The sequence below is a fragment of the Gossypium arboreum genome, chromosome 11 (assembly GCF_025698485.1).
Source record: "Gossypium arboreum isolate Shixiya-1 chromosome 11, ASM2569848v2, whole genome shotgun sequence".
Lineage (NCBI taxonomy): Eukaryota > Viridiplantae > Streptophyta > Magnoliopsida > Malvales > Malvaceae > Gossypium > Gossypium arboreum.
In genome coordinates this window covers 20,959,887-20,977,191 of record NC_069080.1, presented here as the reverse complement: position 1 = coordinate 20,977,191, position 17,305 = coordinate 20,959,887, and the positions used below count along the sequence as shown (strand labels likewise).

Below are 17,305 nucleotides of genomic sequence, written 5' to 3'. Positions count from 1 at the left end.
CGTGAACGTCGACCTCCGAATAGGTATACCCCTAGGACCACACCATCTAACCATCAACTTTAGGGGTTTATTGGGTTTTGATATTAAAAAGTTTGTATTTCTTTCTATATATTTAATTAGATTAATTGGAACTTTGAAAATTGTAACAAAATTTGACCATAACGTAAATTAGATTAATTTGGACATTTTGAACATTAAAACACTAAAACTTAACAAACTTAGTATTGTAATATAAATTAAATACATTACAACATTAATCTAATTGGAACAAACTTTGCAATATAATTTTTTTATATAAATTAAATACATTACAACATAGGCTCATTTCCTACCCAATCGTGACAATTGTCCAATATGATAGTTTCGCTGCAGGCATTTACTCCAATTATGACCAACTAACCTGCATAATCCACAGCGCTTACCATCAGATTTCTCCCTAATGTCCATCTCATTACAAATTCTGGATGATTGTGGACGACCTCTCGGATTCCTGCGTAGCCCTCTGTCTGGGACAAGTTCGAAAGTCATCGGAGGCACCTCCCACGTAGACAAGTCAGGCATGACGGGGAACTCATTTTTCCAGACACGTAACGTGCGCTCGAGTGTGTACACATCATCGACAAATTGTTCAACATTAAGGTTTACCTTAGCACACGCTGCCACGACATACGCACATGGATAATGAAATGTTTGGAACCTCTCGCAATCACACCGTCTGTTATGGAGATCAACTCTATATGACCTAGGTGGTATACCGGGTCGACGATCGATGGTCTCTGTAACATGAAATGTTTCATGGCGTCGTGAATATATTTCTACATTCATCGACCTCGCCATCTGACGGTTTGCAACCATTGCATCCCTGACATCTTCGACAAACACGTATCACGCCTCTATCTGGTTGACTTGTTATTGACCCATTCTTGGCATCAAGGTTGCCAACTTGTAAAATGTAGCCGAAAAGACAGATGAAATCAGAAGATGTCGTGTTTTCAACAACAAAACGTTGACCCCCTCCACTAAGTTTGTGGTCATTTGACCATAACGAAAGCCCTCATCAAAACTTTGAGCCCATTGCCATGGCTCCATAGTACCCAACCACTGTTGGAAAGATGTGTTTGTTTGACCCTCCATATCACTCTCAAGTCAAGCCATTCTTTGGCGAAAAATATGTGGCTCCAGCTTGTGCGCTGTATATGTATTAAGGAAAGATAAGTTACAGTATTGGCCTAAAGCATTAAAACATATGTTGAAAAGATAAGGTAATTATTTACCCATTTTCACAACTTGTCTCTTCCAGTCAGCATTCTTATAATCTCGATAAAAGTTAGCCGCGATGTGCTTGATCATAAGAAATGATCTCCATGGTACACCGGAACCCCTAATGGCGGCAATTAATCCTTTCCCTCTATCGGAGATGATGCAAATATTATCGTTGCTAATAACATACCTCCGCAAGTTGGTAAGAAAGAATTCCCACAATTCTATGTTCTCATTATCTACGATGGAAAATGCTATCGGGATCACGTTCCTATTGTCGTCTTGAGCAACCGCAAGAAGTAAGATTTGTGTATATTTTCCATATAGCCACGTCACATCTACTTGCACAAACGGCTTGCAGTGGGGAAATGTGCACACACATGGATCAAACATCCAGAACATCCGATGAAAAATTCTTTTTTCTGGTTGTAATTGGTCATCCGGGCTATAATAAGGTCGTTTCTGTAACTCAATGATAGTCCCAGGTACGTACTCCCGCATAGCGGCTATCCATCCCTATAACTCATTATAGCGGCTATCCATCCCTATAACTTGTTATACGATGCATCGAAATCCCTATACAATTGTTCCATTGCCATTTGTTTAGCTATCCACGCCTTTCGATATGATACTCGACATCGAAACCGTGCTCGCATTTTAAATCAAGATCAAATCACAAGATGTCCTTCACCATTGGCATGATAAACGTACAGATTGTTTTGGAATCAAGTTTTCCATGGTCTTCAGTCATACGTATTGATGTGCATGTGTGAGGCCCAACAAATTTGCGTATCTCCTACATCTGTGATTTTTGAATAAATGCAGCTCGTACACGCCAATTACAGCCTTCCGCCGACTTCCAACACTCTCTAATATATAATATCGGTTTAGACACTGCAACTTTGTAATCCACTGATATATTCATGCTATACTGCTTAATAGCAAATACACACTCTTCTTTACTTTCGAATCTCTGACCTACTAATAACTCATCATGATCAGAATTTACGGCCAACCGGTAAACAGGAAGTATTTCAGGATACTCCGAGAACTCAGCTTCATACACCGCGTCAGGGTCTATGAGCGACATGTGTGGCCCAGAGTTATTGTGTATCACAATATGTCGCATCTGGTTCCCTACTGAAGACGCGTTAATCTTTCCATCGTCATTCACATCTTCATCGTCAATATTATCGGGGACATCGTCCACATCGGGATCACTATCACTATCGACCTCTTCATCATAATGATCACTATTATCGTATCCATCATCACCAACCACGTCAATATCAGGTGTAACATTAAGATCGATATCGATCCCACGTATAGTCGATTCACTATCAATGTACGATATTGGAGCCACCACGCACGGTTCTTCAGTTGCATGTTCTTCACCATATGCAGTGAGATCTTCATTCTGCTCCATACTGGCTAACTCAGCAAATAAGTGCATCGGTGATTTTTTGTCACTCCCATTCCCACAGTAAAGAGCTATCATTGTCTCCACGTCTTCATCGTCTACAAGTTCCATTTCGGTGAATTTGATAGGATCTGTCGAAACTGAAAACTTGTAGAAAAGTTTTGAGATCCTTCTCCCACAATGTCTAACAATTTTTGCATTAATTCTTCCCTTCATATCATCCAATGAGACATTTCTATTAAATCTCATTGCTATTTGTTGTCGACATTCAAATATGCACCCAACGGTTGTTGTTAAGATGATTCCATCGAAATAAACGCATACGAAAAACTAATTATCCATCTTCAATACTCAATCTGTTAAAAAAAACAAAATTTCTCAAAACAATTTCGAACAATAAATAAATTACTTAAATACAAAATTAATTAATCAATATGCAAATTTTTTCATTCATAAGCTCATACTTTTTCAGTTCTAATTTTGTACATGAACAACATTTATTTTTACATTTAACCACTTATATTCAGTTCTACATTTTCTTCCATCTCCGATCCCATATCTTCATCTGGGAAATTCTCTATAATCCAATTTAGAAATTCTTGATTCTTTTCAGATTCATCTTCTACAATCCAATTTGGGAATTCCTCGGGATCTTCTGCCTCTTCAATCTTTATAACTGGTATTGAATATATAAGTTCTCTTGGTAATTTCCTAACAACTAATTTATCCATCCATGGTTTGTCAAACACATTTTGCTTCCCAATTAACTTTCATGAACCTATACTTTGTCTCGCTATTTTCCTTGCTCCATAAGATATTATAAACTTCGCGAAGTTTATAACTAGATTCCAATAAGTTCGTGGTACCGATGTCTTCCAAAGTTCGTCTAAAATGATTTGATGCTCCTCTTCTATTAATGTCCCTCTAAGGGTTAAGTATTGCACTTTATTGTTTCTAATCATTTCATGACCCATCCACAACACTTTTTGCATATTTTGATTTACGGTAATAAGGTGTTGAACAATGTCTTCTTCTGGTTTCATTCTGTAATCTTGGACTTCTCTCATCATCTTATCAACTTTCTCCCTTTGTGCTAAACTTATTATCTCATCAGGCAATACCAAATATGTTGTCATTTCTAATAATATGTATAACAAAAATATTTTTAGTTGTTATCACTAATTAACAATTACTTTATAATAGTTTTACTAATATAAAACTTTCAAATATATTTAAAAATTTAAAACATAAAATTCACAATAAACACGTAATTAATCTAAACACAAAACTTACTAACATTTCACAATAAACAAAATAAATTTTAAAACAAAACATAAAAGTAACACTAAACAAACTATATAATACTAACAAAATATTTTTTCTTATCATAATCTATTTTATTTAAAAATAACAACAAAAAATTACCTTTTCTTTTCTTTCTTCTTCTCCTTTCTTTCTTTCTATCTTCTTCTTCTGTAAATTTTTTTTCCAATCTGGTAGTCGAATGGAGGGGGCAGGATGAATATATACTAGAGGGGGTCAAAGTTGTGAGAAAGGCACCACTGGTGCCGCCTGTGGGGCACCCTCCACTGGTGCCGCCTGTGGGGTACCCTCCACCCTTATTTTATTTTTTTCGTCCTATTCTTTTTTTTTAACCTGCAAATTTTTCAGAAAGTGTTTGGATTTGAGGGTGGTGCCGCTTATGCACCACCCTCCATCACTTGGAATGACCCATTTTCGTACATAATTTTAAGGGCATCCCATTTTGGTTTTTTTTTCATATTATTATAGTAAAAATCCCCCAAATATCTAAAGGTATAAAGCCAATAATGGTAGAAGAAGCCCAACACATAACTAAAACTTCAGAAGAGATTTAGGTACTTGAAACTGAAGATTAAAATAATGAAAATACGAGATCTCGCTAAGCTATGTCAATCCAAGAAAATGTGTAATCGATAATAAAAGTGGTCGACAATGGTTTTGCATGCAATATTATTGTTGAAATAATGAAATAAAAGAAGAATCTTGAATAAATCTGTTGAGAAATATAGATATGGAATAGATTGGTCAAAATAAAAAGACATAACTTAAGTACAATTAAATTCGTAGAGTTTTTGGACAAGTAGTCCAAATATCTAAAGGTATAAAGTCAGTGATGGTACAAATGAAGTAGTTTTGCAAAAGCAAAATAAAAATATAAAGTTTTCGCTAAGTCTTGGCATTAATTATGAAAAGATATGATATTTTTTATGGTGAATGCAATAACTTTTAGATATATTATTAAACTGACAGTTTATAAAAGATTTAACTTGCATCTAATGGTTGTTGTTACAACTTTTTATGAATCACTCTATAGTAAAATTTATATTAAAATTCTTAAAAGATTTAGAATGCCGAAAGCATATTAAAATTCTCAAGAAATTGCTCATTTATATGAATTGAAATAATTTGAACATATGTGGTAAATTTGACATAGTGAATAGTAGCTGTAGGAGGATTATAAAATGATCCAAAATACTTATTTGTGTTTTTATAAAAGAAACATGATTAAAGTTTGCTATAATTATTGTTGAAACTCCTAAAGAGATCAAAATATATTTCCCTCAAAATTTTCTCACTCATGACTTTCAAAAGAATGGTGATATAAAACATTCAAATAGTCATTTGAAATACTAGTATTCAAGATTGAATACGTAGAATATGAGAAAGTATGTGATATTTTCATGAGGGGGAGCAAATACGCGTTGTACTCTTTTTTCCTTAACCGAGGTTTTGCCCCATTAGATTTCCCTGATAAAATTTTAAATAAGGCAGCATATTATACGTATTATAGATATGTGTACTCTTTTTCTTTCACTGAGAATTTTTTTCCCACAGGGTTTTTATCTAGTGAAGTTTTAAGTGGATGTTCATCAAGATCATGTACTTTAAATTCTAATAGTAATTAGAAGTAGACCTCTAATTCATTTATACTTCTTATGCCTATAAATAGATACTTTCGAGAAGCTTTGTAAATATTCTTCTTGATCAATAAAATACACTCTCTATTTGCTCTCTCATTCTCTTTGTTATTTACTCTCTATCTATTTATTTTATAACATTTTCATTATTTTCAAAGAAATTGTTTTGAAAAATTGAAAACATTAATTTTCAAATTTAAATATAATTTATCTTAATTCAAATTCATATAAAATATTGATTTTTATTTGATTATATTAGTAAAATTATTTTTATTTAAAATTATCTTTAGTTTAATTACTAATAGTAATCAACATTACTATTTTCATATTTTAATTTTCGAAAATAGATTTTAATTTTTATTTAAAATGTATTTTTATTTTTAAAATAAAAAATTACAATTTGTTGTTAAAATAAAAATAAAGAAATAATTGTTTTCTTAAATTAAAATTGTGGCTAAAGTTTTGGATTTTATATGGAATGCTTGCAAATATATTTCTATGAATTAAATTAATTAAATTAACTTTTTATTTTCAAATTTTGATATGTTAAATATATTATTGTATATGTAATATCATGTTCGCATGTTATTTCCACATATTTTAAACAAACAAAAATAATTAATAGATTTAATGACTGACCTTTAAAAAAGATTGAAATTTCAAATGTTAAAAATATATATATAGCAACTAAAGATGTTCGTTGAAGAACATGGACTAAATCTATAACTTTACGCATAATAGTAGAATTTAACCAAACAGATTTAATTGCTACCATTTGATTAGGACTAAAATTTTAAATTTAAGAAATATAAGGACTAAAATTGACCAATCTGACTAGTATTGAGACTAAAATTAATCAAATTAAAGTACAACTTATGCAAATCAAGAGGTCTAGTAACAGGCTTTGAAAAAAAAATAAATTGTAAAAATGGTTTTGTATTTTTTAAAATTTTTATTTTTGTAACCTCTATAACCTAACTCATACGTTATGGTCGAATCATTAAAAGTTACATTAGCCATCGAAATGACCAATAAAACGTTCAAGTTTAATAAAAAGTGTTCGATAGCAAAAAGTCTCAAAATTCGTAGAAGGAACCATCGTTTTATAAAACTGATGAGAATCGTTCTCAAGAAAATAATTTCGTTTGGTTTCAAAAAGTCACTGTAGATACTTATTACATTAAGAATCGTTGATTTATTTTTAATTATCTCGTTCAATTTGATTTCGATTCCCAAATTGATAGGAAAATCATATTTCCACCATTATAAAATAATTGAAAATAAAATCCTGAAAACCTTATTCAAAATTGAGTTTGACGGTAAAAGCATATTATATCAAATCCTTTATTTAAACACCTCATATGAATGTTAAATTCCATATCACAGTCTGTTTAAAATAATGCAAAGTCCAAAAGAATTAATAAAACAGTTTAAAAGTACGTTTTTAGATGAAAACAGATGATTGCTCCAAATGTTGAGTCCGAGCCCTAACCTCAAAAGTTATCTAAAAAGATAGGAAAAACTAAGGGGTGAGGTATAAAATTCAATGTGGTCTTAACACATAAGCAGTAAGCAAATTAAACAATAAATAATAACATACAATTTTGCAATATACAGTACATATCATATTATCAATTTCACGATGATATCAGTATGTAATATGCAGGTTTAATAGTAAAATTTTCCTACTCATCCATTTGCTACACTCCATGGTAAGAATTCCCCAAAACTCATCCAACCTTACACACCATAACAATAGGAGCATAAGCTCGTGTGGATATATCATCAGTAGATCTGAGGATAAACTGCAGTAGATACGAGGATAAACTGCCAGTAGCACTTCCTCCTTCAACAACCCAATCTCAATGCAATTGTACATCATACTTTTTATAGATCAATAAACAATAATGATAACAATATGATCATGTGATTATCATGCAAACAATAGTAATTGTAGTTTTAATAGTAGCAGTGAATATACATCAGTAGCAATTTCAGATTTAATACATAATCAAACAAATCATAGACAGAACAAATATGAAAAAAGGGTCTCAATTGAGCTTACGAGAACTTTAAACAAGTTGGGGACTGTATAGGGACTATACTGAAACATTTCACAAAGATTAAGGCAAAATTGTAAAATAGAGGTCACACAACTGTGTGGTGTTGAGGTATATGATCGTGTGTCCAAGTCATGTAATTCATTAAGGTCGCGTGATCAGTAAGCAAAATCCCCAACGATAGTCACATGATTATGTGACTGGGCCGTGTAACTAGTTGTGGTCATGTGACATTGAAAATACAAAGTTACAGTAGCTCATGGTCGTGTTGACCCATCGTGTAGGACACAAGCTCATGTGGTAGACCGTGTAATCCCAAAATACACACACGGTTTGCCACCGATTTTCATGGTTAGGATGCACACCTTTCACCAATAGTTAGTTCGTTACTCCACACGATCAGATCTAATTCGATACCCCTAGATCCAGTCCTTCAAATGACATATTTGCACCAGATACACAAGTTAGTAATTGGTATTAAGGCTTTCGACAAAAACCCGAAAGAGATCGATTAAGCAAAACGAAAAGAACAACGTAACTCAATTGTACAATCGAAAATCAAGATTTAACCATTGAAATAGATCACACTTACCACTCTATGGCAAAAGATAATGATAGTTTTCGTTAACAGATCTAAACACCAACGGAATCTGAACGAAAAGAGGATGATTTGATAAGGGAAAGGGATTCAGCGATTCAAGGAATGTAAGGAGCTATAACAATCAATGGTGGTGGATGAATACGGTGGCTATAATGGTGCGACAATCAGGAAAAAGAAAAAGAAAGGAAAAGGAAGAAGTTAGAATAAAAAGTGAAAAGAATAAGAGAATGGGAAGAGGGAAAAAAATTAGGGAAAATGAAAAATAGTGGCCAGTCTAGCATAACAAGGTATAGATACTTAGGTTTTCAACACCAGGGTTGGTGACACAGGGAAAATATGGGAAAAGAGTTTAGGGTTTAGGGTTTTTCTGTTGCCTATAACAGACCAATCCCCAACAGTGGCCCAGATAGTCATTGAAGCAGCAAAATAAAACAATTTTAATACTAACAAATATATTCCTGAAAAATTTTAACCCGCAATTCGAGGCATGTCAATTTTAAAATTATCTTATATCATAATATATTTTAGGCATAATAACTTATTTGGCCTTCCAACTTTATAAAAAAATAGCTCTTCATTTAATTTTTCGTTTCTTTTAGCTCTTGTTGACGTCATACACGTGAATTGTCAGTAATTGAATAATTTTTAAAAAATCTAAAATTATTAACACTAATAAAAATATAAAAATATGTTTAAATTTTTAAAATTAATTATTTGCTAATTTGGCACACTTAAATAACATGTCAAGAAAGTTAATAGATGTTAATTTCTTCATCTATACTAAGGTGATTTGATAAATAATACTAATTAAGAACTAAAAATATGAAAAATTAAATAAAAATTAAAATAAATTTTTTAATAAAATTGAAGGGTGAAATAAGTTTATATATTAATTATTGAATTTATGTGACGTGGATAAACTTGTGCCTTTCCCCAAGCGGCCTGGAGTTTGCCGGCTTTAACTTGGACAACTGCAGACTTGCACCAGCTTTACGAGTCCGCCTGTCGGACCTTACAATTTGTTTCCATTCCTTTTTTCAATATTTATTTATAAATCAGTATTAAAAACACAATATCAATTTTCAATATTATTTTTGAAAACAACACTGTATCAATTTCAAATAATTTGAAAATGAGATATTAAACATTTAGTTTTAAATTTCCAATAGATTATTATTTTTATCTCGAATCATTTAGCACATTCTTTTTCTTTCTTGATAGCCAATACGAACAATTATTAAGAATTGCAGTAAATAAATTCCTAATATATATATTTATAACATACAAATAACTTCATTAATCCTCCATAATAGAACAAAAATCATATGCATCCTTCCTTAATGATAAGTAAATAAAACAAATTCAACCAAATAAAATTCTAACACACTGTAGTTAATATATATAAAGTTATGATGAGGAAACATTTCCCTGGAAAAAAAATTGAAGAGCAAAACTAGAAAGAATTTTAAAAAATTACAAAAAAGAAGAATTATAAGGTTACCTTACCATCATCTATTGCGATAGGTAAAATAAAAAGAAAGAAAAAGGGAAGAATGAAAGAAAGAAGATAAATTAAATGTTGCAGCCGCAGCAAAGATAGAAGAAGCAGAGAGTGGAGACAAGAACTACGGCTTCTACAACATAAAGAACTCTGAATACCAAATTGTCGATTATCTTCACCTGGAAATCAATGGGTTTCTTCCACTTGAATGCTGATGAGAGTTTCCAGCTGCCCCAGAACCTCTCCTTCTTCTTTACTGACCAATTCTTCATTCCCATCACCATTATTGGAGAAATTCAAGGGCCACCCAATCTCTCTCTCTGACACCGTTGGAGATAAAAACTAGTGCTTAATGAATGTGTATATATATGAGGGTGGGGGTGACAGATAAGGGATCCGATTCGATCACTTTGGTTTGCTCCAAAAAAAAAAAAAAAGAAAGGAGAGGCGTTTGCTGGCAAAGGCAGGCAGGCTGGGAAATGGTGGGTAGGGACTATCGAATTTTATTCCTGGTTTGAGGACGGTTCACAACACATCATTATTAAAAAATATTGGGGTAAACTATTTAGATAGTCACCTAATTTTTAGGATATTTTTATTTTGGTCACTCAAAATGAAACTTTACAATATTGTAATTTAATTTTTTGGACGTTTTAATCACCTTACAGTTAAATTTCTAATGGTAATTAATTTATATACGCTAAATTATGTTCACATTTTTATTTTAGTCACCCCAAAATATTGTTTTTAAAAATATTAATCGAGATAAAAATATTAAGAATTAAAATGAAAATGCGGTAGAAATTGCTTTAAAACAAGAAACAAGAATTGATCAGTCCCTTTAAAACAAAATTAATTGTTAAATCAGACTTGAATTGTACATATAATTTGGAAAATGGTGATAAAATAATATGTTATTTTAGAATTTGTGACCTGTGTTTTAGCATTAGTGGATTTTAAGCATACTAAGAATAATACAAATGGCATTGGCATAAAGTACTAACAAAATCTATGTATAATGTTTGACCAATTCTAAAGTAATATGTAACATGGTTTAAAATTTTGCTTAAAAATTTAAATATAATGTTTTTTTAACACTGTCAAATATTTATTTCGGGGTTTAATTAATAAATTGGATGGATCCAGTGATGAGCCAGCTAATTTCTCTTCTTTTATAACGGCTGAATTACAAAGTGAGATAAATGATGTAACGACTTCAACGTCAACGCTGAATTCCAAAGAGCAACCAAACGGTCATGACGTGCTAATGTCCGTTATCTCGGTAGCTTTTCAATCTTCTGTTTAAAAGGTAGTTTACAACGGCTACAGCAGTAATGACAACTTTTGGAACACCCATATATAATATAAGCATATAAACATATGAAAATCTATATAACAAAAAGCTTTGTTAAGAAAGCAGATATTAAAGTTGATTGGTGTGTCGCCAGCTCGCTTCTTGTTTGGGTTTGGAATGTGTAGGTTGGAGATTGGAGTTTGGTATCACTTTAAGTTTGTTCATAACATTAATTTTATTTAATGTTGTTCGTGTGGGGGTATGGATTCGGAATCCCCCAATGGACGGTCAATCTCTTATTTCTCGTTTAAAATACTAGAAACAGAAACTTACAATTGCTGGATTTTTATTTATTTTATAATTTTAAATATAAGTATTTAAGATTTTTTCCTATTCCAATTCATTAACTAATTTTTTCTATTTATATTTTGAAAATAAAAATCTTTAATTATATATAAATTTCAATTCAATACAAATTTTAATATATTTTCATCTTTTTGAAATATAACTTAAGAGAAGTTAAATTTGAGTGAATTATGAAGGTTCTAGACATTCTCCAATCCTTAAGTTGGTGAAAATGGAGGAGAGGAGAGGAGAAGAAAACCCAAGGAAAAATAGCAAGGTGATAAAGTAGCAGAATGAATTATTCTTCATCCCCTAAACTATACATACTTTATCACTTTGCATGAGAGTGTGTAGTCTTTTCTTGATTGGCTGATGCATCCTTAACCTAACAAGTTCCTGCTCAAGGATTTTGTACTACTTTCTGTTTTGCTCCGAGCACTTGTTGGACTATCATGTTCACTTGCACCACAAAGTTTTCAAGATATTTATTAAAAAGTAAATGTTAATTCTATTATAATTTAGACTTATTTAATCTTTTTAATAATATAAGGATTAAATTAATTCATTTAATAATAAAATAAAAAATTTTATTTCAAGGACATCCCAAATACATTAACTAAAAAATAATCGAAGAAAGAATACAAAATTCAATTTGAAGTACGAGAAAACATGAAAAGCACTTCTTTCATGGTTTTATTACATCTCCTGTATATATTAAAGTCATAAAACGCTGAAAATCGAATTGTGAAAACAGCATAATTGAAAGCAATGTAAACAACTTGTTATATATATATATATATACACATATATATACTGGGGATAAATGAGCTTATACTATTTTGATGTAAAAGCTTTTCAATACTGAAGAGATGAGATGGTAATGATTTTTCTTAACTAGTAGTTTAGGGTTTGATCCTTCTCCTGAGTATAGAATAACTTTAAAATTCGTGACTAGCATCTACTCTTTAATAAGCCTATAAAATGAGAAAAATTAATTACTGGACTTGTTCCAATAGATATATCGAGAAATAAAAAGAAAAAGAAAATATGTATTATATAATATGTAATGTTTATAATAATAAGCAATAAAAACAATATTAAAACAAAATTAATTAAATTAAAGTGTATATTATAAAAAAAATTCTTCATACATTGCAAATTTTACGGGAGAAAATTGTTATTGGTAGGGCTTGGATGTTGACAGTTGTGATATCTAGAAAAGTCATTTCTACCCTATATATATAAATGTGTTCTTACAAAATATTTCTTTTCACTAAATACCGCTTAAAAGTATTATCTCCTCTTTTTTTCTTCCATATAATTATTTTAATTTAACTTTTAAACAAAACAAATTATTTTAAAAGTATATATAAATATAATTATAAATAATAAATAATATAAAAGGTGACCATATGAAATCAAACCATTAAGCTTATCACTTAGCTAATCTAATTAATCCATAACATAATTTGCATCTTTATTTTTAACTTTTCTAAGTAACAAGAAATTAGAGATCATTAACATTATAAACTCGAACACCTTCTTCATTAATTTTGTATTTGTACCATATTTTTATACTTCATGTCCGATATATTATATATGCTCAAAATTTGTGTTGTATATAATTTTTTTTTGGTGAATTATAATAACAGGGTAAATCCCAAATAATAAACGTGATTAATGCGATTCGAATTCCAAGTCACATCTGAGGCGTTGAACACTCTTGATCTTTAAGCCATCACATGGGTTTGTGTTGTATACAATTTTGATATATTAGGTAATTAGTATTTTCATATCATATCAAGTTATTTTAATTATTTTTTGTTCATATTTGTATTATCCATAAACCTAATATTCATTCTTTTATTCTCATTCGGATTATTACAAAAACATAAAGGGTCAAATTTTGTGTAATTCAGTATGATTATTATAGTTTTATAGAATGGGAAATGTCTGTGTCGGAATAGATGGTTTACTTAAGGAGTCAAATGGTTCACTTTATTTTGTTTGTTATTTTGCATTTGGCTTCGGGCGAAAGCGAAGAAGAAGGCAGCTGATAGGTGGGAAGTAGTTAGCAGCAGGGAAAGGGACTTATTTGGATAAGATCTTAGAATCTTGATTTAAGTTGATTAATTAAAAAAATAAAGTTTAATTTAAGATTTAGCTCTGAAGTATATTTATTTTTTTACTTTGGAATTTAAATTTTTTATCTCAATTTAATACTTAAAGTATCAATTTCTTTTGTTTTTGGTTTATTTTGTAATCAGTGATTGAAAAAAAAAATTATAAGGTCACTTTGACCAATGGAAAAGTGTCACGTGGCTTATTTTTGATGGATAAAAAATGCCAAGTGGCAAATATGTTTGTTTCAAATAAAAAGATTAAATTTAAATAAAATTAAAAAATATTAAATATTTAAATATTAGAAAATCTTGTTGACTTTGATTGATCGTTGATCGACATTGACCTGTTACATGGTGCTATTAGAATACTTCACGTGTTATTTTTTAAAAATAATATTATATTAATTAAAATATAAAAAAATTATATATAATATATAATATATATTTTAAAAGTTTAATTCTTTTTATAAAATTCTAAAATATATAATTTTAAATTTTAAAAAGCCAAAATAATATATAAAGTTTGAAATGGTTATAAAATTTAAAAAAATTAAATTTCAAGTCATTGTAAAAAACTTTGAAATTTAAATACCTTTTAGAATTTTATAAATATATTACTTTTAAACTTTTAATTATTTTAACTTTTTTATATTTTTGTAATAATATTATTTATTTCAATTATCGTATTTTTTTAAATTTTATTTTTATAATATATAATTTTGAATTTTTATATATCTATATTTTCATTGTTTATATTTTTAATGTGCATATACATTTAATAAAAGAAAATATTTTTTACATAAAACCACCACATGGTACTTTGTGATTTATATATGCATACTTTAGGTATCAAATTGAAAAGTGATTGATAATTTAGATATAAAATTGAGATAAAAAGGTTTAAATACCAAAATTGCAAAATAAGTATATTTCAAATGTCAAATTCTGAATCAAACCATTAAAAAACAATAAGGAAGTTTATTTATGATAGTGTCTTTTTTTAGTTGGTATAAAAGAGGTTTATCGAGTTTTTTTGAGCCGCTTGATCCAATTTACAATATTAAAGAGTAAGTTATGGAACATCATGATTTGTACTTTGATTCATCTCCATTGCATAAGGGCATCTTTGAATTCCCGATTGATATCAATATGGTGCATTTAACCTTATATTTTTTTCTCAATAATTGTAAAATCTCATGTTTAGATGAACTGCGATTAATTTACCATTGAAACCTCAAATTCTCACCAAAGGTAGGAGCCTAGGAGGGTTCAATTAATTCATTGGACCCTCATTTTAATAAATATATCCTTTTCTTTTTTTTTTTTATTTCTTTATTCATTCCTATTTAAAAGACTCGTGCATATAATATTCATTTTAAAGGTAATATATTTTAAAATATTTATAATTTAGTATAACAAATAATGTAAAATGATTATATAATAAATATTTATAAAATATTATGATACATATTATTTTATTAAATAGAATTACAAATTCACATATTTTTATAATATCATAAAAATAAAATAATTTAAAAGCTTCTATCATATTTCATTTATAATCTAATATCTTTAATAGTCATTATATTTTTACCATTACAATTGCATTTGAATCTAAACACATATTTCATTATAAATTTTAATCTTACTACTATCCTATTTAATCTCACCATCACAATTATTATCAATCTCACTGGAAACAATTTCATCCTCCGTCTAAAAGAAAACTTGAATCTGTAAAAGATTCATGGTTATAAAAAAAAAAAAGTAAAAAAATAAAGGAAAGAAGAATAATATCTCATGTTGGAATGCTTAATCCCAAACTTGATTCTTATTAATTGTTGGTGCAAGAAGTAATCAGCTAACATATTAATTAATAATGCTTTAACAGCTAGCATATTTGTGAAAGATAAATGGCTTGGGTGGTCTAAAAATGATTTTATTTTTTGTTGTAAGACATGCACTTGACCTCATCTTTTCGTAAATAATTTGGAGAACAAAGCCTTCACAAAATTCTTATTCCAGTTGTTTTACTCATTTTTTTCTTTTCAATGTGTATTAATATTTTTCTCTTTATTTGGTTTTTTATCTTCGTTCACAGGTTGAAATTAGAATTTTTTTTAAGGAAGATCGGAATTAAATTGTATATTGTTACGATAGTAAAATGTAATTTCACCACTTTAATATCTATATATTTATAATTTTAAAGGATTAAATCAAACTTTTATCATTTTTAGAGGGCCAAAGTGCAATTTTACCTTTACTTATTTAAATTTTATAAATTTTAAAGGGACCTAAATGAAAAATTTTCTATTTTAGGGAGGGTGGGGTCCCTACCAGCCCCCTTGTTCACGTCCGGTTCGTTGATAGTTTCTATCAAAATTTGTCATTTAATATGTTTATTTTATGTCAATCATATGCCATGTTATATAAGGATAACCTAATCAAAATTTTAAGTTGATAAAATTTTGATAGAAAAATATTTACAATTTTAGTAACTAAACTTAAATTTTAAATAAAAAATAAAAAGACTTAATATTTAAATTTTTAAGTATAAGGATTAAATTCAAATTCTATCAAAGTATAAGAATTAACAACATATTTTAACCTTCATTAAATTGTCTTTACCACAGGTGGGTATAATTCACCTTTTCAATAGTGTTTTTGGTCAATATTAATAGTTAAATCTTTTAGCAGCTAATATGATATATAAAATAAATAATATATATATAGACTATCAAGTGATATTACCTTTGACACTATTAATTTTTCCATCCAATTTTGAATAATTTAACAATAAATAATAGTTTAAGAGTTAAATAAAGCACAAAAAATAAAAAAAGGCTAAAATAAATTTTTAGAGTTTAAGAGCAAAAATATTATTTTGTTTTTTATTTAATGGGTCTAAAAAGTTTTAGTGAAAAATTTAAAATTAATTAAATTCTTCAACTTAATTTGCATTCAATTAAACCCTTCAATTAAGTTTTCCGTTAAGAGAAATCAACATGAACTAATTTGATAGTTAGATTAGAATAAAATGGTTAACAAATCCCTATAAGGACAACATGTTTGCAAATATAAAAATTATAAATATAATAAAAAGTTAGGAAAATGATACTAAATTATAAAAAATTAAATATATAAAGTCATAAAAATATAAAATTACAAATATAAGGTAGACAGTGAAAACAACAGTGGGATTGGAGATGTCAAATAAATAAGACATGTGGAGTGCAATTGCAACTAGTGGTTCACACATTTGAGATGGAAGAAATGGCTGTAATCAGGCAAAAGTGTAAGGTTATCATTACTTTTGTAATTAGCTAAGCACACGACACGACACGACATGTATCCAAAAGATCTTTCTTCGAGAGTGTGTACATCAACTTTGGGTAACTTTTTATGGTTTCCTCATCGAGTCTTGACGGCGACAAAGATTATGGAATCAATTGTGGTGGTGATAAGCAAGAGGATCCCGATGAAAACTTCAAACCCATATCCAAATCGACCTACATTGCTGGAGGCGAGAGACTAACGCACTGCTCATTTTGTGGCTGGCATCGGTAATGGGTTGGCAAAAGAAATGGGTTATTTGGATGGTTTCAAGGTTTAAGAAAGTCAATGAAAATGATGAAATTTTTGAGTGATAATTTATGTTCAGATGCCATGTGTTATCTTTTTAAAGGTTCTGTTAATCACACCAACATAATTTAATGGTTAAAATAGTCGATAATAATTATT

At 29.3% G+C, this 17,305-nt stretch overlaps 1 protein-coding gene across 1 annotated transcript; it reads right to left on the bottom strand.

Annotated features, from left to right (window-relative positions):
* Positions 1-321: 321 nt before the first annotated feature.
* On the bottom strand, positions 322-855 carry LOC128283839 (uncharacterized). Its single transcript, XM_053021240.1, has one exon. It carries the CDS (start codon positions 853-855, stop codon positions 322-324), a length of 534 nt encoding a protein of 177 aa, XP_052877200.1.
* Between the last annotated feature and the right edge of the window lie 16,450 nt (positions 856-17,305).

Coding starts and splice junctions, on each gene's coding strand:
- LOC128283839 (XM_053021240.1), bottom strand. CDS start 855: ATGGTTGCAAACCGTCAGATGGCGAGGTCGATGAATGTAGAAATATAT.